This window comes from Plectropomus leopardus, chromosome 4 (genome assembly GCF_026936395.1).
Source record: "Plectropomus leopardus strain MGB_pleo_1.0 chromosome 4, ASM2693639v1, whole genome shotgun sequence".
Lineage (NCBI taxonomy): Eukaryota > Metazoa > Chordata > Actinopteri > Perciformes > Serranidae > Plectropomus > Plectropomus leopardus.
The window spans coordinates 17,953,129-17,980,248 of NC_142179.1; the positions used below are offsets into that span (position 1 = coordinate 17,953,129).

A 27,120-nucleotide genomic window follows, 5' to 3' on the forward strand; every position below is an offset into this window, starting at 1 on the left:
TGGATGTCATTGGTTTAGCTTTTTTTATAACATAACAACATTGATGCTGGCTCTTACTGAGCCACAGTCTAAAGCTTACTTAAGCAGGCTGGTGTTCTTCTTGCTGTACGGCGCGGCAATCTTGAACATGAGTTCCACCACTCCGTTCTTGCCCAAAGAAATAGCATTCACAGCTTTACAAAAAAAAAAAAACAAGAAGAGATATGAGGCTAATGAGGAGACAACACATGACATTGAAACTGACTGTATTATTTCTTTGCACTAATCTGCTCAGCCTAAAAGAGAGAAAGGCATTGTTTTGAGAAGTGTATTCCAAAGTTTAAAATGACTCACAGTTGGTGGCGTAAACCCTGAGAACCTGCAGGCAGGGCAGAAGCAGTTTGGTATTCTGTAGGTTCTGTTTCATTAAGTTGACTGTGACGTTCAGCGCTCCGCTCAAACGCGCCTTCACCCCAAACTTTCTGTCTAAAAACACAAAAGTCGTGAGTTTAGAGATTATGAAGAGAATAATCATTTGACTTTCAAGGTTTTCATCTAAATAACACTAAATAACAATACTGTCTTAAAGGCAGCCTAGTTGTATTTTTTTTTTATTTTATAAGATTATTTTCAGGGGCTTTTTGCCTTTATTTGAGAGGACAGTTTAAGCATGAAAGGGGGAGAGAGAGGGGATGACATGCAGTAAAGGGCAGAGGCTGGAACAGAACCCTCAGCCACTGTGGTGAGGACACAGCCTCTATACATGGGGCACCCATGAGTTTTTGACCACTAGCAGTGCTACACAGCAATGTCGTTATGAGTCCCTGTTTTGTTTCTATTGAGCACAAACATACACACTAGGATGCAGCACATGCATGCATGCAAGCACTCAGATGATGTGTTTCACAAAGTTGCAATTTCTTCTTGGGAGATCTTGTAGTATAAAAAGTTGCTTTAACAGAAAAGAGAAATAAATCATTTCTTTGGAGCGTTAAGTGTGCAGACCTCTTTTGTGACCTGCAGAGAGTAGTCTTTGTCTGGCATGTGCACACACTTCTCGTGTTTCACATTGTCGCAATCTCACTATTCTACTAATCTACAGGTGGCAGTAACATGCGTAAAATTCAAGCAATTCACTGCAAAGACAGTGAAGAAGATTGTGCATTGTTTAAATCCCTGCTGGCAATTTAAAATACTTTTAATGTTTTTTGAGGAAGAAAATGCACCTCAACACACGATGCATTTTGGTGAGAAATACCAAAACTAAACATAACTTTTAATATTTAAACTCAACAGGACTCCTTTACCAGCAAAGTCCAATCTTTAGCTAACAAAAGTGACCTGTCATTGTGCACATGCAACAAAGTAAAAAAAGAAGAACAGAGACAAAAGTAAACTCAATAAAATTTCCATGGAAATTAGTTGCTATCCTGATTTATATTGGTGTACCGTGTGTTTGTATCTGTTAAAGTGAGACATTAGGCCTACCTTTTGGGCCAACCTTGGCAAGCAGTGAGTGAAGCTGCAGCATAAGTTCTTCACTTGGAGGCAACTCTTTACTGGCAGTGATCAGAATCTGGAATAATATTCCTGTTCCTCCTTTAGACACAAATACACCCACCCTGCGACCCCTGCCTGTAGACAGGAAACAAAAATAAAACAGCATTGAATGTAATAAAACGTCATTCATGATGGGAATATGTAGTTGAAATTCTAGAGAGCAAAAACCTTAAAAATGTTACTTTTTTTATCAATCCCAGCAAAATTTACAATTTAGTACTACTTTAACATTTATTAGAGTGGCACAATGAATTGTTTGTGCTTTCAGAATACGTTCACTAATTCTCACAGTCAGGAAAATAAAAGCTTTGCATGTATCCCCAAAAATTAATTTATCCAAAATAAAAAATGACTGTTAAATTACCCAATAAGTGATTATTCAGCAAGGAAATAAATATTATCAGCTCTCAAAATCAGGATATAAACTGCTTATGCTTTGGAAAAAACAAAAAAACAAGAAAAGAGAAAAGTGCTCACCCACAGTCAGCAGCTCACTGAGAATATACAAAATGTTCAGAGTGGTCTGGACATCCCGAGTGTTCTGTCAGAGCGACACAGTACACTTGTTAAACAATATACAGATGCATATGGTGAATTACAGTAATGTTTACTTGATGTTCTCTCTCCTACGTGTGCAGTCTAACCTCATCTCAAACAATGTATCGACATGACATCTGCAGCAGGGTTTTCCACAGCTGCTGATACAAAGGCATGGGTGCATTTCTTATGTCTCTGCATGCAATGTTTTTTTTCTAACAATGAGCTTATTCTGGCAAAGCTAACATCATTTATGTCTATAAGTTTAAGAAGGGTGTCTCAAAAGGAAGCAAATACACATTTTTAAAGAAATAGTTTGATATTGTGGGAAATATCTTATTAGCTTTCTTACAGAGAGTTAGATAAGAAGATTGATACCACTCTGGTGTCTAGTCTGTCTGAGGCCACCACTAGCAGCTGGTTAGCTTAGCACAGAGACTATTAAAAGGTCCAGTTAGTAGGATTTACGGGGATATATTGGCAGAAACTGAACACAATATAATAGGTATGTTTTCTTTAGTGTATAATCAAATGAAAATAAGAATTGTTTAGTTTTCTGTACCTTAGAATGAGCTATTTATATCTACACAGGGAGCAGGTCCTTGTATGTGGAATCTGCCATGTTTCTACAGTAGCCAACAACAGAGAAACCAAACACTGGTTCCAGATTGGGCCATTTACATTTACATGTTGGTCAGAGTGACTAACAGCCCCTCCACGAAGAGTGCATCAGAAAAAAACAGCTTTTTAAACGTGAAACTGCTTATTCAATGTTTTTAATGGTTTAAATCATAGTCCATTTGTTTGAAAGAGGGAGGGGCCTGGTATTAAAAATCCCCTGAATGTCTGGGTGGATCTTGGGTGGAAGTTATCAAGAATAAAAGGTAAGCACATATTAGCAGGTGCTAAACTAGTGGTCCATTTCCAACAAGCCGAATAGTATCAGAGAAAACTGATTTGCAACATGAAACTCCTTTATTCAGTGTTTTTACCAATTTAAATCACCAGGTCTGTTTGTTTTGGAGGGGGAGGAGACCTCAGTAGATAATTCGGCTCCTGGTAAAAACCTGTCTACATCAGAAATAAGTTGACCACACATTCGAAGGTGCTGGACTATAACATCCTGTCTGCGACATGCCAAACAGTGCAGGAGAAACACTGATTTTTAATGCAAAACTGCTTAATTCAGTGTTTTGTTTTGGGAGTTTTTTTAACCAGATTTTATTATCTGGACCTCTGCAGATAATATGACTTCTGGTAAAAGCCTCCTAAACAATGAACACTGAAGGTATTCTGACCATGAAAAGTTTCAGCTAGCTGCAATCTGCAGTTCTCACCGCTTAATACCCCTAAATCACACAAACTGTTTCTATTAGTCACTGATAGTCAATTTTTAAGGGAAACCACTCTATCCATTTGAGCGAACAGAAGTAAAAACTACAGTTAGCTTAGTGTTCAAGTTTTGTGATGTAGTGAGCTGCAGTGTCCTGTGTCCACTTACCTCCAGTGAAGCCAGTATGACCTCCATGCCACTGGAGCCTTTGGACATCACCTCCTTTCCACTCTTCTCTGCAACAAACAACAAAATAAAAACGATCAGAAATATGAAGATAAACAGTGCTGCATTTGTGCAAAACAAATATGGGGCTTCTCCTGCAAGCAAAGTGAGGGCTGTTATTAAAGCACTGCAGGTTGTCCTGTAAATGTTAGGTTGAAAATTACAGACAAGTCACAATGTCACAAAGGATTATGTTGGAACGTGTGAAGACTACTGTCCCGAGTACTTGAAGTTATAAAGATTCCTCTTCATTACATAATAAATAGACACTTTATATTTAAAGCTCATTTTTACATTGTGTCATATATAAGTTTCTGCACGCATGGGCTTCGCCTTTCCTCTCTTATAAACTCAACAAGGTGCCAAAATAAATGGTTTGTCTAAAACTTCTACTTCACATCTTTTTCCTCTCTCTCTTGTTCCACCTCTTTTAATCATACCCTACACCTGCCCTGTAGTTTAGGAGCTGACAAATTCCCAACCTCTTTGAAGAGCACTCAGTGTGTGATCCTATCTTGTCCTGGAACAAATGCAAACGCTCCAAACACAAACACAGCACAGAGAGTCTGTAACAGATGCTGAAGTCCTTCAACCTTAACCACTGAAGCTTACAGCAGATTATAGATATATTTAAACTAAAAACAGACATATCATAATGATTTCCCTTTCAATTAGCAATGCTGAGCTCGTGAACATGCACACACATGCACACAGTACAGTGCCTTAGGGAGCGATGACCTCTTTAAACATTTCTGTCGTGCCACACTTTTTAAAGCGCTTCAAAACAACACTGCAAAACTAATCCTTAAAAGCAAATTTAAAAAAAACACGTGTAAACTAAGTACACTAAGTTACACATATGAACAGCTCTAAATAAAACTAATATATATTAAAATGTATATATGTACAGTATATATGGGCACCAAGTAGCTCAGTTGGTAGAGCGGATGTACAGAGGCTGTGTCCTCGCCACAGCGGCCGCAAGTTCGACTCAAGCCATCAATGTCTTGGAGGATTTTTAAGAGTCTAAGTCAAAACACCTGAAACATTTATTATCATTCTGGACCCTACCTGGTGGCTCCGGGGAGAGCATGAATTGATAACGTCTCCTTGTGTAGCTGTACTCCATTTCATAACAGTCGCAAAGTTCACCAAAGCTGTGGGTGAAAATATGTTTCCCAAAATCCCAGGCTCACTGCCTCCGGAGTTGTAAGAGTTTGTAGTGCAGGTCTGCTGTGAATCTAAATGCCCAAGGGCTGTATAGTCCATATACAGAGTAAAGGCACTTTGAATATTACCCTGGTATTTCCCCACTGCTCTAAGGCTAGAAGTACACTGCTTAGCTGGCCAGTCCTCCAGCTGTGTACCAACACTGATCTTAGGGGCAGGTCATGATGAATCTAGCAATCAGCACCTCCCCTTGCACGCTACCAGAAACTAAACCTCAAACTGCTCCTTGAAAACTGTGGGCTGTATAGGATACCTCTACTCATGCGCCCTCTCCTCTTTCTCTTCCCCCTTCTCTCAGCAGGATAAGCAGAGCTGCCATACGCTCCAAAAAACTGAATTTCTAGCAACAAATGAGCGAGAAAAGAGAAAACTGCTGCCAATAAAACAGATTTCATACTACACTAAACTAACCCAAAACTCCATTGTGAAGAGTTTTTTTTAATGTATCTGTTTATTAGATGTATGAGATTCAAGCCATCATATTGTGGAACAAGTTACCAACGTTTAACTAGAGGGTATTTAAATGCACATCACATAGGTGCAAGGCTATCAAAAAACAGCTTTTCATACAAGTTTAACAAGTTAAACATTTTACCAAGGTTAATCATTAAAGCACCCAGTAAGGCAAGTTTTAAATGACTACTAAGGAAATACATCAACAATAACTACAACGTGAACTGAACTAAACACCAAAGATGGAATGCCGTTTGATATTTTGTGATTTTTAGTTTTTCCAACTGATGTTTATTTGTGTGAAACATGTTCTTAAGATTTCTATGTGATTTATAAAACTGAGAGATGAATATGTGATTTTATATGAGTTATATAAGCTTACGGGGATCTGAATAAAGAATAAAGGATACAGTATATGGCTACCCCCTTGCAACTGCTGGCTCTCTTTTCTCCCTATAATCCTTGCTCTTCCTCTTGGTATCTCCTGTCTCCTAAGCTCCTTAAAGTCTGAACATGAGACAAGAGCACAGCAAAGTCCGTCTCAGGGTGTATAGTTACTGTGAGCAGGGTCAACAACCCCCTCTATCCCCCTAACCAACGTCACGCTTACACACATTTCAAGTTGAGGCTGCAGGCAGAGTGTGACAGACAGCCAAGCAACAGATGAGAGAGGAACAGCTGATACTCAATGATTGACAGGGTCACAGGCAGGAGAAGCCTTCCCACTGTGCGCATCAGTCATGATGGATTTACTACAAGTTTACTTTGAAGTGGAAGGAAGTGAGGAATTATGAGAAGAGGGCAGATGAAATTCAAGAAAAGTGAGAGGAGAGAAGTTCAAAGAAAGTTCGAAGTATGCCAGCTGGGTCAAAATATGAGGTGATGATTCAGCAGAATTCTTCACCTTCACATAAAGGCTCTAATAAAGCTTGACCCTGCGATTACAGGATGTCATCTATTATAGAAAATTCACAATGAAAATGCCACTAATTGAAAACTGCTGGCTCCAGGGAAAAGTTAATAAAATAGCTACTAACAAAAAAATGGAGTTTGTAAGTTAGTATAAACATGGTGAAAGAGTGACACATCTCCAGGACAGTAGTTAACTTTTCTTAATCAGTTTTCAAGTATTGGCTGCAAGTATCAGCTATTTTCATTATTGATTTACAGTATCTGTTGATATTTGATGATTTGTTTTCCATTAAATAATTCATCATCAAGTTAAAAAAAAAGTCACATCACAATATACAAGAGCCCAAGATCATTCTTGTTTGTTTTTTTTAAACCAACATGAACAAAAAACCCCAATTCCATAAAAGTTGGGAAGCTGTGTAAAAAGTCAACACAAACAGAATGCAATGATTTGCAAATCCTTTTGACCTGTATTCAATTGAGTACAGTACAAAGACAAGATATCTGATGTTTACAGTGATGCCAAAAAACTTTATTGTTTTTTGTAAATATACACTCATTCTGAATTTGAATCCTGGAACATGTTCTAAAAAAGTTAGGACAGCAGCGTGTTTACCATCATGTGGCATCACTGTTTTTTTAAAAGTGTAAGGCAACTGACGACACTAATTGTTTAAGTTTAGAAAGTGAAATTATTACCCATTCTATCTTGATATACGGCTTCAGCTGCTCGACAGTCTGGGGTCTCCATTGATGTATGGTGTCCTTCATAATGCACCACAAATTTCCAGTGGGAGGCGGAACTGGACTGCAGGCAGGCCAGTCAAGTACCTGCACTCTTTTACCATGAAGCCACATGTGTAACACATGGTGGCGCCACACACTTACACCGTCATAAAGCGTGTACCCCGCTAAAATTTCAGGAATGTATGAAGGTATGAAATGCGACATATCACCCAAGCCTAGTATGTACCTTTTAGCATTCATGATGCCTTCACAGAGGAGTGAGACACCCATGATGTCATGGGCACTAACACACCCCCACACAATCACAGATGCTTACTTTTGAACTTGGCGCTGCTAACAAACTGGTAGTCCTTTTTCTTTTCAGCCCAAAAAACATGGCATCCATGATTTCCAAAAACAAAAACTGTGGACTGGTCCAACCACAGCAAACTTTTACACTTTGTGTCAGTCCATCTAAGTTGAGCTCGAGCCCACAGAAGTCTGCAGAGTTTCTGGATAATATTAATGGCTTTCACTTTGCATGGTAGAGTCTTAACTTGCAGTAGATGCAGCAATGAACTGTGTTTACAGACAGTGGTTTTCCAAAGTGTTCCCAAGCCCATATAGTAATATTCTTTATATAATCATGTTGTTTTTTAAGGCAGTGCAACCGGAGGGGTCAAAGGTCACAGGCATTCAAATGTTGATTTTCAGCTCCATCCCTCACGTGCAGAGGTTTTTCAAGATTCTCTGAATATTTTGATTTTATGGACTGTAGATTGTGAAATCCTAAATTCCTGTGATTGTGCATTATGAAAAGTTGTTATTTTACAATTGGACTGCTTGTCCAAGCAGTTTTTCACAAAGTAGTGAACCTCACTCCGTCCTTACTTATGAACGACGGAGCCTTTTGAAAATGCCCAATCATACCCAATCACGATACTGTCATTGATTACCATTTGACCTTCTTACCTGTGAAACGTTCCAAACAGGTTTTATTTTCGCATTCCACAACTTTTCCTGTCTTTCGTTGTCCAAACATTTGTGGACTACATTGTGGAGTGAGTGTATATTTACAAAAACAACTAAATTTATCAGATGGAACATCAATATCTTGTCTTTGTATTGTGTTCGAATGATAAAAGGTCAGAAGAGCTTTCCATTCTGTTATTGAGAAAGGCAGCAAATACTCACATTTCATAAGTTGTTACAGAGAATGTTTGGCAATTTGTTTGACATGAGCAAATATCAACACTCTTGTAATTTTTTTTCAGTTTGACTAATACATTAGTCAATTAATTGATAAAGCACTAGAACAATGATGCATCAGTGATTTCTAATCATCCTAGCTCCTCGGAGTAGGCGCCCTACTAACTGAGACACACTCATGTTTCAGTCTTTTCTACACAACAAGGCAGCACAATGCATTCTTCTTCCACCGTCAGATCTTCTTCTCTGCTCTCCTTTCAAAAGAGTAATCAGAGAACCAGAGACACTGTATCAATCCATCCACACTTTGACTGCCAGTGCACTAACCCATCTCTATTTACACAGCAACTGCACTGAACACATTTTTAAAGAATAGATCAACTTGATGCTGAAGCTAGCATCTCTACAGCCGACATCTCCAACACTCAGCAACTCGCACCACAACAATCTAGATTGATAAATACAGCTAAGAGGAAAAATACGTATTTTTGATTTTGGGTGAGCTGTTCCTTTTAAGGGGAACACATTTATACATCAGTGTCAGTTCACTGGTTTTGACAAGTACAACTGCACATGTGATGAAAATTGTAAAAGCCAATTGTGGCTCCACAGGGAGCTGTGTGAAATTTGCTTAACTACATCAAGTGATTAAGTCAATGTGAGCTGCAACTAGCATAACACATCCAAATCTCTGAGAGAATTGCCATCAGCCAAGTTTAATTGAGGGTAATAGAAAACCTTAGTCATGAGTCCTAAAACTCGAAAAAGACATGGCATTTCAGCACCTCTGGTTCCCTCGTCTCAGAGTCAATGGGTTTTTTAAATTAATTTTTGGTTAAAAGCCTTAAGTATGGTTTGTGGTTAATACAAGCTACAAGACATATAATACAACAGTTAACACCCCACTAGCAAACTCTGAAGCTTCTATGTGTCTTTAAAAAGGCTGTTGCTAACAAGTGGCTAAATGAGACTACAGAACATCATCATTATCTCACGCTGTGCCGAATATGAACTATGAAAAACCCTGAAAGTAGTGTTCATTTGAGAGGATTATCTTGCTGGACAAAATGTGAAATTATCATAATCATTTGTTTTCCATAACGCTTATTCTTGGCAATGATCCAAAATCCAATGGAAAAATCCTATAGACTTTTTGACAGGGGAACCTGGGCAACATTAGATCCTGGGTTAGTCTACAAAAAAAGTGTTATCCCTGGGGCAATCTATGGAGGCAACAGCTTTGACAAGAAAGAAGAATGTTTGGAATAAAAATGATATCTCTATTTCTGCTGCATTTAGATATATCTTTCCGTTGTGAGTCCAAAACTTTGGGATTGCAATTAGTGGAGAACTATTTTGAATCAACATGCGGACTATTTGTGCCTATCAGTGTCTTGCCTTAATGCCAGGTAAGTTAGCCAATATCAACCTGAAACCATCACGGCTCTGACCACACACTGTCAAGGGGTATTTGGTGTGGGTTATATCAGATATACTTGTGGATAGCTGCATGTGTGTGTGGTGTGCAGTGAATGTGTGTGTGGAGGGGAAATGTTTCTGTATGTCTGTCTTTTTATTTGATTGTATATTGCATATGTAATAAATACAACAATGGTTAATTTCCACTTGAACACATGGTTTTGCAAATTACTGTTACAGTAATTATTTTTTGTAGAAGCATGTCACAATGAAGGTATGAGGCACTGCCAACAATGAAAATTAAGGGTTATACTGTTCTGCATTAGAGGAGTAAGTTTCAAGACATACCGCAGCACTGCTCATTGTCATCACATCTAGCTAGAGATAACATCACCAGACACATTTCTCGCATCATGTCTCTTATCAAACACAAAACTACATTAAAAAGGCTGTATTTAGTCTTTTATTTTGTTTTAGTTTGAGTACAGTAGACTGCGTGTTATTTTGTGTGTGTGTGTGTGTGTTTGTGTGTGTGTGTGTGTGTGTGTGTGTGTGTGTGTGTGTGTGTGTGTGTGTTTTCTCACCCTGTGTCTGTATGAGATGAAATATCTTTGCAGTGACCTGTCTTGCCGTTTCGACATCCCTCACCATGGCCTCTCCGTTCATCCTTTCCAGTTGGCCAAGGAGCATCAGCACCCTGGAGTTACTGGGAACGCTGGAAAGACAAACACACATTTTTATCTTTAGGCAGAGTACACAGTATGTAACGGGATAACATAAATCCCAAATGCAGCCCTGCATAAGCATTTGGAGAACTGAGGAAAGAAAAAAAATCTCTATATATTGCACATTCAAGTCCATCTGTAAAACATCACATGCAGCTTAATGTGACATGTATGTAATGTGTTGCATTACGCTGCATTTACAAACACAGTAAGTGAATGCTTTAATATAGGAGCGTGGGCTAAAAGAAAAATCTGTCATGATTTTCTGCTCCATGTCTAGGATTAAAAGGATTAGAATAATGGATCACTCTCAGTTTATCTTGCAATGGGTGACACTGGAGAACAAACATAAAGCAGTCCCTCATATGTGCAAATAACCTTAAATGTCCACAGTGAGTCCAATATGCCTAACCAACAAAAATAGCCTTTTCTGTAACATACTGCAATGCTAAAAACATGACAAATTGGCAAGCCATGTTAATGCTGACTTTAAAATCTCTGTTTCATTCATTTCAATAAAGTTGATAGTTGGGGCGGTCTCCTAGTGCTTCACTATTTCTGGGATAGTAACCCATCCCCCATTTATAATCTTAGCTCTGTGGAGCTCAGCTGGAAACACAAGGTTAGAGGTCAGTTGTTGGTACAGCAACGGCAAACATGGGAGACAGAATCAAAACTATGATTGTGCCCAGTGGAGCTGAGTTTCTCATATGTCCTTATAAAGACAGAGAGAGAAAGTGTGTGTGTGTGTGTGTGTGTGTGTGTGTGTGTGTGTGTGTGTGTGTGTGTGCGTGCGTGTGTGTGCGTGCATGTGTGTGTGTGTGTGTGTGTGTGTGTGTTGGAGACATGACAGGAAAAGAAAAAATGAGAAAAATGGAAAGAAATGATGAAAAAAGTGATGTAAGTCTGGACAAAGGAAAATATACTGACAGAGAAGAAAAGCCTTAATAAACACACTGCATAAGTCACATAAATGAACACAGACTAACTGGAAAATGAAGAATATTGAAACTTGAATTGGGAAAAAAACATTTTTTTTCCCAAGATCATTTCTGCTGCAATAATGACGAGCGTTGTCATTCTTAGTCATCATGACAAATGCATATAGAAGCTCCAAGCAGGACCAGCTAGTTATCTACTGTGTTGGACAAACAGTCTTTCAGACACAAATGGTGTAACAAGAAGACAAACACTGGTGCATAGACAGAATAGTGCAGGAGTGTGATCACATCAGGAAGGGTAAAGGTAAGCACCCAGCGAGAAAGAGTACAGTAGGGGAACAGATGGTTGTGAAAGACCAGCTTTCACACCACACAGAAACACAAGCACGCTAGATATCATAGTCCACCTATATCCAAGCAACTCACCCTTTCTCTGTGGCCATTTTGGGTTTGTTCATTTTTACCACTTCAACATTTCATGTCGTCTGCAAGAGAAAGAAAATAAAGACATTAGCAGTGTGCCAATCATATTGTGCATGAAAATATCTCTATAATTGTATTTTATCTATTTATCTTTTTTTGGACAAGAAAATGTCACACTGCGATAATGGCAATATATTCCAACTTGCTGATATGATGACGTCATACCATTGTGCCTGAATATCTCTACTGAATATTTGAGAGTAAACTGTCACATTTATGCTGACATGTAAAACTATAAGACTTATTTTGCTGCAACTGTATGTTCTTGAAATGAAAAATAAAATATTTCTTATATTTTTCAGTATTTTGTCATATCACTAAGAAAATTGTTAGCGCAAAAATACCCTATAACTATCATGATATTATTTTAAGGCCATATCGCCCACTCCTAAAAGACATTACTGACAAAAACAGACAAATATAAACACACTGTACATTTTTAGAAATTAGCATAACAAACCCTGTGTGCCAAAAGAGATCCAAATGAACTCCCACTGTTGTAATCTCAGGCTGTTGTCGGCTCTGCAGCTGTGCCAAAACCAGATGACGATAACCTGCTGTTGATCTGGTAACAAACTAATAACCTGTCCAGGACGTGCTGAGACAACCTACAGCTGCAGAGAGGTGTCTCATATTGACTATACCAGGACAGACTTGCTGTCAGATACACAGAACCTCCTGACTGATGATACAAAAACAAAGTGACTGCACTCATGCTGCAGATCTCGAATATCAGGAGACAAAAGACCTGTGGACGAGTTAGGTTTGAGAAAAGCAATACTAGCGTTCAACTGCATTACATCAAATGACAAAATGAATTTCATAACAGAAACAACAGCATTATTCAGCAGATAAGTCCCCCATGCTAATAAAGATCAGTTTAGTGAATTGATTTTTACAGGTTTCCCAAGAGTCCTGAATTAGATGAGGTCAGACAGTGAATACAGGAGCATTTATGGGCTGAGATGTGATGAGTCATAAACAACACAGCTGTAAAATCTAAAGCTATTAGTCACAACTAATAGACAAAGATCATTTTTTGCATGGTACTTCTAATGCTTAAAATGGCAATAACATATTAGACACTCTTAAGAACTTTTATCTGCCGTATTGTCCGACTTCACTCAATCAATATTCATTAAAAACAGTGGACCATCTCTTTGGAACAACCTACTTCAACATTAATATGATGAGTATTTAAAAAACATCTAAAACAGACTCTAATTGGCAAAGATTCAAACCCCTTTATTGATTAATTTGCAATGCATTCACCTTGTAAATAAAAATACAAAAATACAAACAAACCTTTTCTTCATTTGTACATTGTTTTATCAACTTTGTATTCTGCTTAGTCTTAAGATTTGGATCAATTTTGCAATCTTTGATTGAATCTTTTTTATTTTTATGAATGATTATAGTTATTTAATAGGGGAGGTATCTCCATGAGCCATTTTTAGCTTCTGAACTGCATTCTGTTTGAACTCTTTTTTCCCCCTTTTACTGTCTTTTCTATTCATATGTATGTGCAAATAAATTAAACATTTTCACAATTTAATAATAATAATAATAATAGCAGCACACAAAAATAAGATGTTGCAAATAAAAGCGATCTTTGGCTAACCTTAACTCCTCAGTCAGGCTTCCCCAAAGTTTGCAGAGTCAGACTGCAAAATCCCACCACCCTTTCTCACTGCACAATGAGATAAGGATGTTGGATCACGCCGATGAGCTGAGGAGGAGCAGCAATATCAGACCATAAACCGCCTTGTGCGTCTATTTGAAGCTTTTTCCAAAGCAGCAGTAAAACTGACATGTTGTGGAGGCCAGCTTACAGGGGACAGATGGTGGCCTGGACACAATAACCCCGTAGAGCTCCACAAAGCAGAAACCATTTAGAAAACCCGACAAGCTACCGTCATAAGAGCAGCCCCACGGGGACATCTGGGTAAGTCACTGTCGTCGGGCTGTTGTTGGTAAAGTAAACAGCTAGGCAATGCTGTTCAACAGGATGATAAGGGAGAAAACCTAACCGAGGCTGTTGCCCCCTGCTGCACCTGCTGGACGAGTCACTCATTAACGGCCGCCTGTCTGCGCCAGCAGGCTAGCAAACGGAGGCTAACAATAAAGCGCTCACACAGGCGGTATTAGCTAAAGTGACAGACCTGCATAACATTGACAAGGACGAGGGTTTTACTAACCTGTATGGAGAGGAACTGTTGTCCCATTCAGGGTGGATATTTCCGAGATAAGGAGGAAAGCTGCTGTGTGTGTGAGCGCTGCCTGAAACGCCCCGATGATGTTGTGATGAGACCAGCCCCAACTGTCACGGGGCTCTCGCTAAACAACGCGAGAGCACGACGCTGACGTTAGCGTGAAATTCGTAGCAGTGAGTGCGCTAGAATAAACAAAAGGGCTCCGGTAGCAGATAACAGGAGAGTTGAGGGTAACGTAGTTTGCAATGTGTATTCTCGACTTTCTGCACCCAATACTGCGGTGAAAGCATGTCAGACGTTTTAATTAAAATGTCAACGATTCTGAACCCCACTTTCAAATTTGTGAAAGCTTTTTTTTACACTAGGGATGTCCCGATTACGTTTTTTTTGTTCTTTATTTAGAGTTCTTTATTTACCTGGATAACACAGCTGCACAATGCGCACTTCATTACTCAAAAGTTATTGAAATCAACCCATTGTAAATGCTTGACAGTTAAATAGTAATGCATTACAAGGACAAATATCTGCATCCAAGCAGTTCCTTAAGGTTTTTGTTTGCTTGTTTTTTACAAAATAGTACTTGTATAGGGCCTTTATCACAATTTCAATTCTTGCAGCATTTGTTTTGTTTTGTTTTTCAACAAAATAACAAAGTAAACAAACCAAAATGTCTTGAAACTGCTCTCAAATCTGCAATGTAGTATTGTCATAAAAGCACAGGACAGTATATAAGTGTAACATGATCACAATTCCACCTCAAAGTAGCATTATAGCTTCACTTTAATATTCCCAGTCACAACAAATAAAAATCGGTCACAATTCCGCTTATTACAGCATTAGGCTATAGTAAAACTATTTCAATAAAAACGAACAACAACAATTTCAATTCCACTTAAAGCGGTGTAGCAGCTTAACTTGAACGTGAAAAAAATAACTTTTTACGTATTGTAGAAAGCATGACAATAAAACCTGAATATTTGCCACAAATAATTGTTTCCGTTCACAACATCTGTGTAATTGCTGACATAAACAAAGAATCGGGCCGGGCACATGCTCTAAATAACCGATCCCATCAAAAATGCATTGACCAGCCCCATACTAATCCTTCAAGTAGTGGATATGCAAAAAAGAGAGACTGTTCTGTGTTTTTCACAAGTAGACCACATTGGACCAGGTCAGGTCCGGACTAGATCATCCCATAGAGGCTATAGATTAAAAAACAATTTTAGATTTCTGAAACCTATATTCTATGTGTGGTCCAGTACATGTTAAAAAATAAACACACACACACACACACACACACACACACACACACACAAACAATGAAATTTCCCTTTTTTGTATTTTCACAAATAGAATAAAAGTTCACAAATTTCGATAGTTAAGAATTGCAAACTACGTTTCCCTTGACTCTCCCCTTAACTGCTGAATCGGAAGCTGACTTGAGCATTGTTAGGAGAGGACGGTTAACGTTAGAGCATCTTTGGTTTTAGGCACTATTCAGACGAGGATGAAAAAAATCTCCATTGAGCCAGGTTAATCAAAACCTTCAATAAAATATAACATTGGTGTAGTTTTACACCTACAGTGGCCAGATTCGGCTTGCTCTCCGTCATGACACATAAGGACTACATTTCCCAAAGTGACAGCGGCTTATGACGTTAAATTTATGCGTCGATCTTTACAGCCGTTGAGGAGCTCTTCATTAGCTACATGATTGGTACAAAATACTAAGGTGCGTGCTAATTTACAACGAAAATATGACTTTCTGATAACATTATTTTAGTGATGTATGTCTGATCAAATTGTATAACGTGTCGAACGGACGATATTCGAGCTTTCTTCACAGGAAACATTCACTGTGGGCTACATTAGCTCGTTAGCACACCGATTTACAAGCTACTTTGACGTTAGGAGAGCTAGCCAACATGTCCTATGAATCTCACGTCTTTTAATATCTAGCATGAGTAACCCGAACGTCATCCTGCTCGTAGTGTTTTTGTAAACAGTACAGATTTAGGTTTAAGTCATTGCACCTGTGTTGATGGTGCCAAAATAACCAAATAAGCTGACTGTTAGTCGTGTGTATTTGTTTGACATATAACCTTAGGTAGCTAGGTTATTTTTCTCTAAATGGGATTTCTTCAAACGCTAGACTGAAGGAAATGCATCATGTATTCTTTAGTCTGTAAATATTTTACCTTCATGTCATCAGATTACGTCGATCTCGGTGTTCATATGGCACAGACACATCAGTAGCTGCAGCTGTCGCCTCTAAGTCAGGAAGTCAGGAAAATGTATTTCTTAATATCTGATAGAGACGCTACAAACTTTATTGTGTAAATATACACCCACAAGGTAATTAAAGGTGAATACATCAGTCATACGGGAATTTGTTGGGGATCTGAACCCCCTCTTTGCCGTCACTCTACTGACATGTTCTTGGTTTAAAAGACTGAGACTTTTCAGTGCACTCGGGCTTACAATTTACACCTTTTTAGGCTTCTCCAGTCACTTAACAGAGAATGATGTTAATCCTCCTCTGTTGCCAGACACCATACTATACTGCCTGTCCACCTTTCCAAGAGTAGAGGTCAACTATAAACATTACATGTATAAACGTTTCTAAGAACTACAGCAGCCTGTAGGACACAGATGATTGTTTAAATCAGTTATCACACTTATCAATATAAAATCTCAAAAAGTATTGCCTTTTGAATTTAATATTTAATCTTTGTGTATAGTGTTTGTAGGGTTGCAGTGATAAATCATTTTCAAAGTATACCATGGTATAAAAAAGTGACTGTTATTATACTGTGTACATTTGCTGACAATGCACCTGGATGTACAATCTCACCTTTCTTTAAGTTATTTTCTTTAAATATACTTGTATTAGAAATGGTTTCAAGTTTTGATTGTAGTAATAAAACATCTGTTCAAGTAAACGGAAGCCCAGTTTTAATTCCTTTAATGTTTATTGTAAGTAATAATAATAACAATAATTCTGAAATACTGCAATACCGCAAAACCATGTTTTTTTTTTTTGAGACATTATTGTTCCATAAAAGATCTCCTACCGTTGCAACCCTACTATTTAGGTGCCTTAAAGAAAGGGTAATACACTAGATTAATACATTAAAGCAAGGAGCTGTATTTATGACTGAGCCTTCAAATTTTATCACAACCACCCACACTGAATTATTAAAACATCCACACCTGCTCAGTGTACATACAGAGAGAGATACAGTCTGAAGTTGTGCCTGACTGTGCCGACTGCACTGCTCGATCAGCTGGCTGAGTGTTTGCCATCTAAGCTTTGAAATGTCCAGTAGAGAAGATGAATGAACGCAGTAAATTATTGTGTGAATGTAAATGTGTATTTTTCAGTTCATGGTTAATAAATATGTAAAAACAGTCAGCTGCTGAAAACTTACAATGCTACAAGGCTGGAGGTTCTTCATCAGCTCTTCATGTAACACCCAGCCGGTTTTCTTTCTGTGAACAAAAATGTGTTTAATTAATAACATAAATAAGGGCTACATTTCATTTAGGTGTGCCTACTCTGGAGTTATTGTTAGTGCTAGCTCACTGGTATGGCCTACTGTCACACCCAAATCAGAGCCATCATTAAAGTTATTAGTGACACTACAGTCTATGGTTACACTTGTATAGTTCCTGCTATGCTAGAGCAAAATGCCTGACAAGAGAAAGCTTTACTTGTGAACAATGACTGAACCTAATTTAGTGTTATGTTATGATTTATTTTGCAGTCAGACAAAACATTTTTCACATTTTCCTCTTATTACATTTTTTAAGATAAAAACTGCTGTTTTGTAATGTCTGTAACATTTTGTCCTATTTCTCTTTGTGCTTTTCTTCAGTAGTCACCATGGTGATGAAGTCAGCAGTTGAGGATGATGATGCTGGCTGGGGGCTGGGCATCCCAGAAAAGATGAAGAACAATGCCAACTGGGTTGATATTACACATGAATTCAAGGGTGCATGCAAAGGTACAGGCTCTGCTAGTGATTGTGTGTGGGGGTCATATGTGTGCAGTTATGAAATGTACTGACGTGTTTCTCCTTTTCTCTTCCCTTGTTCTCATCTGTTATTTTTGCAGAGTTGAACCTTGGAGAGTTGCTTCATGACAAACTGTGAGTAGGACAAAATGTTTTTTTCATACTTACACTTTAAAGAATCATTTCGCTCAGAACAACAACCAAAAAAATCTTCCTTAATATACTGTTGTTTCTTGTGGTTGGTGAGCCGAAGGCATATTTCAACCCTGGTGGACAATAAAGGCCTTTTCTTTTGTATTTCTAGCACACTGTGAGGTGATGTTAGTCGGCCTGCTTACCCTCCCAAAAAAAACTTGAGCTGATTTCATTGGAGAGTTGTCATGTCCCGAAGTCTAAATACTGTTTCAGGGAATTCGTAGCATTGACAAGACAGAATAATTGCACAGAAACATGTAATTCTTGTCATTTTTTGGCACCAGTATGGTTTGTTGAGCATTTGTAAACACACTTACAAAACAGACACTAAACATTCTGCTCTGGTGGCAGGTTTGGCCTGTTTGAGGCCATGTCGGCCATAGAGATGATGGATCCAAAGATGGATGCAGGAATGATCGGAAACCAGGTCAACAGGAAAGTGCTCAACTTTGAACAAGCTATCAAGGTACAGCACTGCTGACTTCTGACTGGTGTACAATAAAAAGAGCAAATTGTCTGGAAGTAAAAAATAAAGCCTAATTTTCTTAATTTAAATTTACAACTCTAAACTGTCTTTGCCTTGTCTTGTTGAATTTGTGTTATAATATAAATAATATAACTAACCACCTGGTTCTTTTGTGTTTGTTCTAGGAAGGTGCCATTAAAGTGAAAGACCTTAGTCTCCCTGAACTCATTGGGATCATAGACACATGTTTCTGCTGTTTGGTGAGTTTCATTCTCTTAGACTGTGAACATTTATTTGTAAAATGACTCCCTTAACACCCCTTCATAGGGAAAAGAAGACAGTTGGTACAGAGTGAGTGAGTTATTTAAGAACAGTGGTCAAGTCATTCCCACTGGTCAAATATTTTCTCTAATTTTTTTGGAGAGATAAAGTGCAGATAGAGAGCATCAGGGAATCTGATGAATTATCTTGGGATGTCACAAGGAATTTAAGATGTTTTCCCCATTAAAGTTTTATTTAGGGGAGTTTTTTCGTACTCTTGAGGGAGAGTCAAACAGACAGAGGGTATCATACGCTGTACAGATTGTAAAGCCCCCTGAGGCAAATTTCTGATTTATGTTATGGGACTGTGTAAAACAAAATAGACTTGACTTGTCACTAAATAAAAATATGCAAAAATGACTATAAATAATAAAAGAACATTTGTAGTGTATACCAAACTATTTTCTTTTTTCTAACCTGAAAAAAATCAGCAAAACTCAAGCAAGTCCAGGTGCATACAACTTAGCACCTAGCATTACCATGACTTGGATGACTTCACCAACATCATGAAGGTGTTTTGACATTATAGTCATTGAATCAGCACCACTGTGGGAAACGCAGTATTCATGTGTGCATATTTGTTTGCTCTCCTAGATCACATGGCTGGAGGGTCACTCCCTGGCGCAGACTGTGTTCACCTGTCTGTATGTCCATAACCCTGACCTGATCGAGGAGCCAGCCCTCAAAGCCTTCGCGCTGGGCATCCTGAAGGTGTGTGACATTGCCCGAGAGAAGGTCAACAAGGCTGCCGTGTTCGAGGAGGTAAACAACTTTCTACAGTCTATCGATGTGTGTTTGTTTGGCAACATTTGAGCCATTCTCGAGGATTTGACATTCCCTAGGGGGTCAAGGAATATTTTTTATCATTGTTTCTGCTTTCTCTGTTTGTTTGGGTATTTTAAGTTAACAATACAAGTGGTCTTTGATAACTCTGTGTCATATGTACGTATATGTTATTGTTTCTTGTAGGAGGATTTCCAGGCCATGACCTATGGCTTCAAGATGGCCAATAATGTCACAGACTTGCGGGTGACAGGTATGAGTAGCACTGAGTGATAGATCATTAAGTGTACAGTTTCACATATACTGAGGCTATTACAGAACAATACTGTTGGTTCAGAGAAGCAAAGCTGAGGTAATCTTTCTTTAATTCGTTCTTCCTATCAGGTATGCTGAAAGATGTGGAGGATGAGTTACAGAGGAAAGTCAAGGTATTTGTTCTCGGCCAGTGTAAGCCACAGTCTTTACAATGGTGACAATGCAGTGCTGCTGATATAAATATTAAGCAGTACATTGATTATAATGATTTCTGTCCTACTGCCTCAGAGCACGCGCAGTCGGCAGGGTGAGCAGCGAGACCCGGAGGTTGAGCTGGAGGTAAGTCAGGTCATTTTAGAGTTTTTGCTTTTGGTGAAAGGCATGGTTTCAGAAAAGCCTTTTGACCATCTGAAACCCTTGTTTCTGACTGATGTGGTAGCAGTTTCAACATTAAATACATATGAGTACCAGAAGAAAATTAGATTGTGCACTACTATTTATTGATAAAGCTTAGTACCCCAAAGCCTCAGCCACAAACTAAACCTCTAAAGCTCCTTCTCAATCCCTGCCTGTAATAATTTGTTTTCCATCTGCAGTCTATCAGCCTGTGGGACTCACGTGACCTTTGGAGACTCTGGAATTTCCAGTTGTTTGATTACAGTAGTAATAATAATAATAATAATAATACAGGACGAAAAAATCAGACCCAAAAATGGACTTTGTCTGAGAGATCATAACTAAACAAAAAAACTCAGCCTTTGTGATTTCTTGTGCCTTGTAAAGCTTCAAAGACAAAATAGGAAATTTGTGTATTAATAGCTTTCCATGTACTCTTGAGCTTGTTTAATGTTCTCATACTTTATTTTTCCAGCATCAGCAGTTTTTGGCACTTTTCAATAGAATCAAGTTCACTCGCCTTCTACTGACTGCACTCATCACCTTTACCAAGAAGGAGGTAATACACATGCAAGCACACACAATCAGATAGTTATGACTACACAGATTTATAGACTCATATATGTCAAATTGACCATTCCTTCCTTTTTCTGATGCGTGTTTTTGTTAACGGTTGTATCTTTATCAGACCAGCTCAGTGGGTGAGGCCCAGAAGCTCGTGGCTCAGGCAGCTGATCTCTTGTCGGCCATTCATTCCAGTATTCAGCACGGCATCCAGTCACAGAATGACACCACGAAAGGAGGTAAAACAAACACACACACACCTTTCAGTTCTAGGGTCAAGCACATAGTTTGGCTGTGCATTAGTTTATAAACCAGCAGTTCTAACAGACCACATACACACACAAACACACGCACATACAGAGACGCCTCACATGCCAAGGATTCAGTTTGGAAAGTAGTTAGGGCAACTAAAGAAAGAACAACACTTGTGTGAAATTGTGAATACATTACATGCATTCTTGCTCCCCAGCTATCCATTTAAGTCACAGAGCGGTTACAATACAGCACACACTAAATGTACCTCCTCTACCTTAAAAACTTCCACTCCCACTCTATTAAATGTATCTGAGGCTGGAAAGATACATTTTAATGTTCACCATCACATTTTCCAGGCCTGGAAAAATCATGGAATTTGTAGAAATTATCAAAAGTCATGGGATTTTGTTGTAATAAAAGTAATTATTACAGTAATCTTCTGGACCCAGATGATCAGAAGTAATCTCACCCGACTGTATTGGATAGTATCTTGACATTGGTTGTTCAAAACAAAAAAAAATAAGAGTTCTGAAATTGGGTTAGATATATTGATCCAGATCAGACCAGATCAGTGTTTCGTTAAATCCCAACTAAGTTAACTTCCAGCAGCTACCTGTCGAACAGAGTACAGGCCAACTCTGCATTGCTTTTAATCCTCTCCTGCTGTGCTCCCTGAGAAAATTTAAAGTGAAAGCCAACCCCAAATTCACTTGTTTTAGAACAAGCTTTGCCTGCCTGGCCTTTCGCCTCACTAAATTTGCATGTTTTCAGTGCCTTGTCCTTGATTTTTGTAGCTTCCTCTTGGATGCGTACTGCTACTACTTGATTGCTTCCTCATCTGCGCACTGTTGCAGGGGTCTACACACCCACAGATGTCTGACACACAGCAAAATAAGAAAGTACAGGCAGAGGGCAGAGTCTCTGCAGGTCATAAGTGATCATTGGCAGGGATAAGTTTTGTATGAGTATACATCCTGTACAGTATACCTTTAAACTTCTTTTTTTTCTGTGTTTGCTGCAGACCATCCCATCATGATGGGCTTTGAGCCACTGGTAAACCAGAGACTGCTGCCACCGACCTTTCCTCGATACGCCAAGATCATCAAGAGGGAGGACATGGTGGCCTACTTCAGCAAACTTATAGAACGCATCAAGACCGTCTGTGACGTGATCAACACAACCAACCTGCACGGCATTCTGGTAAACTAATATACAGATCATATTCATCATTCTGTTGTTGTTTTTTTAACCTTTTCTTTTTTAACTTTTCTGTTTCTCTTCTGTTTTGTTGGATTGCTTAGTTCGAAGTGAATCTCTATCAAAGGTTTTAAACTGGTTATCACCCCATATACAAACACATGCTTTTAAGGAGATCCTAAAAGATAAAGGCATATGAATTTAAACAAAGTGAAAATGTGTTTTGGGATTTTTTTTCAGGACTTCTTCTGTGAGTTCAGTGAGCAGTCTCCTTGTGTGCTCTCCAGATCTCTGCTCCAGGTGAGTTAAAACCTGCAGTTGTATCCCTGACAAGTTACTGCTTTGTCTGTGATGCCTTCAGAAAGATTTCTTTGAAATGTGCATACTGTTTTGCATAAAGTATGACGATAATATTATAATTAAAAATATATCAGTTTAAAACACTGTGTGTAAGATTTAATCTGATTGTTTTCCTTAAATCCAGACAACGTTTCTGATAGATAATAAGAAAGTGTTTGGGACCCACCTGATGCAGGACATGATTAAAGATGCTCTGAGATACTTTGTCAGCCCACCTGTCCTCTCGTACAAGTAAGTCTGCCGTTGGTTTAATGATTAAACCCTTAACATTTAAATTATTAAATGTCATTCAAAATTTTATAGGCTTTCAGTTATTTAAGTTAGTTAAGGGTTGCTTTGGAATTTTGTTTTTGCTGTGTGGGTGAGCATGATAGACAAACTTTATTGAGTAAGATTATTGTCTCAAGATGAGCTGTCTCAAGACTGTGTGTTTTCACTTCTTTCTCCAGGTGTTGTCTGTTCAACAACCACCAGGCCAAGGACTACATTGATTCCTTTGTTACACACTGCTCCAGGGTATGTTACATTTACTGTATTGTACGATACTTTTCACTAATGCATAAGTTTGTTTCAGTAGCTTAATTAAAAGTGAATTAAACATGAATAGTTTAGGAGCAGAGATGGAAATGTGTTGCCTCAAAAAGAATTTAATTAGAACTGCAGGATCCCGTGAGACGTAATGAAGACAAGAAATTTTCATGTCTGGTATTTTTGGAATTTTTTTTGCTTTGTTGGAAGCTGGGTGTAACACTGAAAGTGTGGGTTAGTCTATCATCAGCCTTTGGTATTTTCTTTTGAATAGGTTAAGTGGTAGAGCTGTGTGTTTATTTGTCTATATGGGCGTGTTTGTCTTGTTTATTCTCCTTGCAGCCGTTCTGCAGCCTGATCCAGATCCATGGACACAATCGAGCTCGACAGAGAGACAAGCTGGGTCACATTCTTGAGGAGTTTGCTACACTGCAGGACGAGGTGAAGTGCAGTTGTTTCCTCTGTTATATTTTCTTTTTTATAATAATTAAACTCAACACCACTGTTTTTACATTTTGCGCCACACAATTTATGTGCTATTACACTATTTTGAGGGCAGCTGTGATTTTATCATTTAAACACCAGCTACTAAATATGTCCATCTCTGCAGGCAGAGAAGGTGGATGCAGCTCTGCATAGCTTGCTGATGAAACTTGAGCCTCAGCGACAGCATCTAGCTTGTCTTGGCACCTGGATCCTCTACCATAACCTGAGGATCATGATCCAATACCTGCTGAGCGGCTTTGAACTGGAGCTATACAGCATGCATGAGTACTATTACATCTACTGGTGAGAGAACACAAGATTGTTTACTTGTTGTTGTTGTTGTTGTTGTTGTTGTAATGGTTGCTGACTCAAAAGCTACATTCACTAATTTTTCATAATCATCTGTAAATTAATATGTTTGTTTATGACTGTAGGTACCTGTCTGAGTTCCTTTACGCATGGCTGATGTCCACTCTGAGCAGAGCTGACTCCTCTCAGATGGCAGAGGAGCGGATTATGGAGGAGCAGGTGAAAGGACGCAGCAGCAAAAAGACCAAGAAGAAGAAAAAAGGTACATTTTATTTTAGCCTCCGTGGCTGAGCTGGATGAATCAGTGTGAGACCAAACCGTGATCTTCCTGTAGGTGCTTATCCTTGAAATGGTGTTATGTTTGGTTTTCCTCTGCAGTTCGCCCTCTGAGCAAGGAGATCACCATGAGCCAGGCGTACCAAAACATGTGTGCTGGCATGTACAAGGTGGGACATCAGTACAGATGTGCTTTTGATCCCTCTTCTCTCCCATGTGGCACACACTGTAGCGTTATCCATCCTCCGTTTCTCTCCTCAGACTATGGTAGCTTTGGATATGGACGGGAAGGTGCGTAAGCCTCAGTTTGAGTTGGACAGCGAGCAGGTTCGCTATGAGCATCGCTTCGCCCCCTTCAACAGCGTGGTCACCCCCCCACCTGTGCACTACATCCAGTTCAAGGTAGTGTTGGTGTGGATGTAATTCATCCAGCAGGCTCTCCACATTTTCTTTCAGTCTTCCTTCAAATGCATCATTCTTGTCCTTTCTCCTCCACTCCTCTTATAATTTTCATCTCTTCCCTTTCATACTCTTTTCTTTTTTAATTGTTTCCCCTTTTGCCCATCTTTTTTTTGCCCTCCAATTTTCCTGCCCTCTCTGACTTTGCCCTTTTTGCTCCCTCCAGGAGATGTCTGATCTGAAAAAGTACAATCCTCCGCCAGGCTCTGCTGACCTCTACATGGCCGCCAGCAAACACTTCCAGCAGGCCAAGCTCATCCTAGAAAATGTGCCCAGCCCAGACCCTGAGGTCAGGAACCTTCATTATAGTTAAATAACTGTCTGCTCTAAGAGGACACCTATTTTGTTTTTTTATGTTGTTTGATTTTTGTTCTCTAAGGATCTACATGTCCCCAGACTCTTGAGCTCAAATTTAATTGTCAAAATCTATTCCTGAAAAGATTTTCTCATGTAGACCTCTGCTACTTTTTTAGAAATCAGCAATAGCAAAGCAGCCTTAGTTTTATAGGGTCATGGTGTTTTCTGCTGTATTGCTCTAAACTAAAGTTAAATGGTTTGTTTGTAATCAAGTTTTTCAATTTCAATAACCAGTTGATGATTGATAACAGGTGAACCGTATACTGAAGGTGGCCAAGCCCAACATTGTAGTCATGAAGCTCCTGGCTGGAGGGCACAAAAAGGAGACAAAGGTAACACAATACAACACATTCCCCGGATTATAATTTGGTTCAGTGAGTGATGTTAAAGAAAAACTTCACCTACAAAATGATCATTTGTGCATCAGTTACTCATCTCATTTTTTGGTGAATTTGTAAAGAAAATTGTGTCTTTCTTGCATGCCTTCACAGTGAACAAAGAATCCAAAAAAGTGAAAATTCTTAATGAATTTTAGCAAAAGGGGACTGCATTTGCAAACGATATCAAAACATCCATTTACAAACTCTCACACAACTCTGGCAGTATAATCCAAGTCTCATTTATCCAGTTGTATGCTTAGTACGCATGTGAGTAGCGCGCCTGGGCAAGTGCATGCAATTTAACCCTGCTGGTGCATTCCATTCAGCAGAATTTAAACCCATACGCTTGCCTAGGCGCGCTACTCATTAATGCGTGAGCCTGTTCATGCCGGAGTTTTTCAAATACTAAGGTTTTCATGAAAACGCATGATTTTGGGAAGTACAGACCAAATGACTGGATAAATGATACTTACTTATACTGCTCAAGTTGTGTGAGAGTTTGTAAACAGATGTTTTGATATAGTTTTGATGTTTCGATTTTCTCTTCGAATTCAGTGTAACACGAGGGGGTAATTGATACACATATTATCATTTTGTAGGTGAAGTATTCCTTCAACACAAACTATGTTTAATCAGTGTCTATTGCGATAGATTTATTTTAATGTTTGGTAATGTTCCCTATTGTGAAAACTTTGTTGGAGTAAAATGCTAAATTTCTGCATCCTTAGGTGCTCCCAGAATTTGACTTCTCAGCTCACAAGTACTTTCCTGTGGTCAAGATTATCTGACTCGGCTCTGCATCACCGGTTGATTATGAGTGTTATCTTAAAGACCATCAGCTGCAGAGACTGAACCCTCACCAGAACAACTGTGCAATGGCCTCAATCCAGTCAATGTCTGAACAGTGTGTGTGATACACCTAACTGTAAAGTTGTGTAAAGGAGTGTTTGATACACCCGATTCTTTTTTTCACCTGAATGAGAGATGAAACCAGACCAGAGAACTCACAACTGGACCTAAACGACTGACAATATCCACATCTGCATCTGTGAAAGTCTGTCTGTTTGAGTGTGTGAATGTGTGCGCGTGCATGAGTCAGACACGAGTCGAGGTGCTTTTGCACAAAGAACTGGCCAATGGAAATTTTTCTAACCTGCCTTCAGAACAGTTTTTTGAAGGCTATAAAAGAACAGCTGTAATAATGAGTGCATATCATCCAATCATAAGAAATCGTTCTTTGTATTTATGTGCTTATCTGAATGAAAACTTGAGTCTGAAAGGTCCACAGTATCTTATTTTACCTCATACAGCACAAGTTGCATGCGAGCACTGAACAGCATCAGTCTGCACTGTAAAAACTCAACAAAACAATCTGCAGAGAAGAACCACTCACTGTTTTTATGATCCTATAAGTGCAGATAAAGTTAAATTTCTACCAACCATCACATATATCAAGAACATAATAAAAATATGTCTTTACTTACTCTGACATTTAGGGTTAGGATTAATTCTTGCTGGAACAGAAGCTGACATGTTTTCAGTGTTTTATTAAGACAATAAAAATACTAA

General features: G+C 38.8%; 2 protein-coding genes across 6 annotated transcripts in view; one reads left to right on the forward strand and one right to left on the reverse strand.

Annotated features, from left to right (window-relative positions):
- Positions 1 to 27,120, reverse strand: part of agtpbp1 (ATP/GTP binding carboxypeptidase 1) — a 52,033-nt gene that overhangs the window by 24,198 nt on the left and 715 nt on the right. For 3 of the 4 annotated variants that reach the window (XM_042487649.2, XM_042487648.2, XM_042487645.2), the window contains exons 1-8: positions 13,931 to 14,084; positions 11,676 to 11,734; positions 10,168 to 10,298; positions 3,578 to 3,645; positions 2,017 to 2,080; positions 1,468 to 1,614; positions 334 to 465; positions 80 to 173 (exon numbers count right to left, since the gene is read on the reverse strand). In XM_042487649.2, the coding sequence (XP_042343583.1) occupies positions 80 to 173; positions 334 to 465; positions 1,468 to 1,614; positions 2,017 to 2,080; positions 3,578 to 3,645; positions 10,168 to 10,298; positions 11,676 to 11,707 (668 nt within the window). In that variant the 5' untranslated portion in view covers positions 11,708 to 11,734; positions 13,931 to 14,084. Of the gene's footprint in view, positions 1 to 79; positions 174 to 333; positions 466 to 1,467; positions 1,615 to 2,016; positions 2,081 to 3,577; positions 3,646 to 10,167; positions 10,299 to 11,675; positions 11,735 to 13,930; positions 14,085 to 17,379; positions 17,441 to 27,120 lie in introns of those variants that run through there. The other variant, XM_088076678.1, reaches the window with a different exon arrangement.
- Positions 15,523 to 26,834, forward strand: naa35 (N-alpha-acetyltransferase 35, NatC auxiliary subunit). Of its 2 annotated transcripts, none has more exons than XM_042487650.2 (23): positions 15,523 to 15,680; positions 17,827 to 17,955; positions 18,066 to 18,099; positions 18,511 to 18,625; positions 18,811 to 18,885; positions 19,541 to 19,708; positions 19,916 to 19,982; positions 20,114 to 20,157; positions 20,273 to 20,323; positions 20,856 to 20,939; positions 21,069 to 21,183; positions 22,221 to 22,399; positions 22,637 to 22,696; positions 22,881 to 22,987; positions 23,206 to 23,272; positions 23,627 to 23,725; positions 23,895 to 24,073; positions 24,205 to 24,341; positions 24,458 to 24,525; positions 24,617 to 24,757; positions 24,981 to 25,103; positions 25,423 to 25,503; positions 26,280 to 26,834. In XM_042487650.2, the coding sequence occupies exons 2-23, from the start codon at positions 17,835 to 17,837 to the stop codon at positions 26,337 to 26,339; spliced, it is 2,175 nt and encodes a 724-aa protein (XP_042343584.1). In that variant the 5' UTR covers positions 15,523 to 15,680; positions 17,827 to 17,834; the 3' UTR covers positions 26,340 to 26,834. The 2 variants fall into 2 exon arrangements, with proteins under 2 accessions (XP_042343584.1, XP_042343585.1); XM_042487651.2 differs by having other exon boundaries at positions 15,546 to 15,680; positions 17,830 to 17,955.